This window comes from Trichinella spiralis, assembly GCF_000181795.1.
Source record: "Trichinella spiralis strain ISS 195 chromosome Unknown Scfld2315, whole genome shotgun sequence".
Lineage (NCBI taxonomy): Eukaryota > Metazoa > Nematoda > Enoplea > Trichinellida > Trichinellidae > Trichinella > Trichinella spiralis.
This window is the reverse complement of record NW_003529254.1, coordinates 1-1,240: the sequence shown is the minus strand read 5'-3', so window position 1 is coordinate 1,240 and position 1,240 is coordinate 1. Positions and strand designations below refer to the sequence as shown.

General features: G+C 39.6%; 1 protein-coding gene across 1 annotated transcript; it reads left to right on the top strand.

Annotated features, from left to right (window-relative positions):
* The first annotated feature begins 144 nt into the window (after positions 1–144).
* Positions 145–758, top strand: Tsp_13874 (hypothetical protein). The gene is made up of 3 exons (XM_003368530.1): positions 145–229; positions 252–387; positions 461–758. Exons 1-3 carry the CDS (start codon positions 145–147, stop codon positions 756–758), a joined length of 519 nt encoding a protein of 172 aa, XP_003368578.1.
* The last annotated feature ends 482 nt before the right edge of the window (positions 759–1,240 follow it).

Genomic DNA, 1,240 nt, shown 5'->3' with positions numbered 1-1,240 from the left:
GAAGGAGTTATTTCTTTGTCTCCAAGATTCAATTCCAATTCGGAGTGGTGGGAGCATTATTATAGCTCTAGCCCCCGCATATGCTCTGCCCGAAATACCAGTCAATTGTTAATTTATCCTCGTAAGAGCACAAATTGATCTTTCATGTGCAGGCCAAAACATTCATTCCCATTGTTCGAACATTCGAATAACTGCGCAATATCAAAGGGTTCGCTGCCTGGATCAAGCAGTGAGTGATACCATTTTTTCAGAAAGCGTCTGCCTGAAGCATTGTGAAAATTCCAAACTTACCAGTATTATTTGGTTGAATTTATGCCTTGCGCATTTCTATGGCATCATGCTGCTCACAAATACTGAAATTCTACCTCCTGTAGGGTATCGTGAAATGTTTAATGAACATTCATTAAACATTATGTACTGACTTCAGATTATATACAAGGGTCTGTAAGAAATTTCTCAGATGCAGCGTAGCTGCTGTACAGATTGAACTGAAAATGCTTTTGGCTAGCTTAGGGAAATTTAATCCACATGTGTGTGGATCTAGTGAAATTTCAGAAAATCCTGTGATGAATTTTGACCTTGCTCATGATAATTGCTCGACAACTTTCTTTTACGTCAAGATAGTGAGCGCGGCTTACTGTGTAGCCAACGTAAAAGGATGTCATTACGGGTCAAATTATCAAAACAATGAATGTGCAGCGGACATGGACCGAGCTAATGAAATTTTTCCTGCAGAAAATGAAGAGGAAGAAAACTGAAGCTACTGTATGAAGAATAAGACATCAAAGATCAGAGGCGGAGTACGGTAGTGGTTGTTTACAGGAGCGGTTGGCAAGTTGCCAAAAAAAAGTGTGTTCGTTGTTACATCGTCGGATTGTTTAATAAAGTATATACTCATTGTTTGTTGTTTTATTGTCGCAATGCCATCAGGAAAGCGCGAGACAGAAAGGAAGGTAAATGCGCCAGTCAATACCGGCCCGTCGCCAAATAGCGATGGACGCGCCAACAACCTGGTGGAAGAATCGGATGAGCCTGCTCGAGGCAGCGGCCCGTTACAAATGATTCAGATAAAAATGTTTATTAAATATCTCTTTGTTCACTTTTTTCCTGTTTAAGATGTTCATTTGCCGCTTTTGTATTTTTGTAGAACCACACAATTGGATAATATGGATATTTAATTTGTAACGAACAAGACCTTCAATTTTATTTTTCCTCGTGCTACTTTTGTGTAGTAGGACTG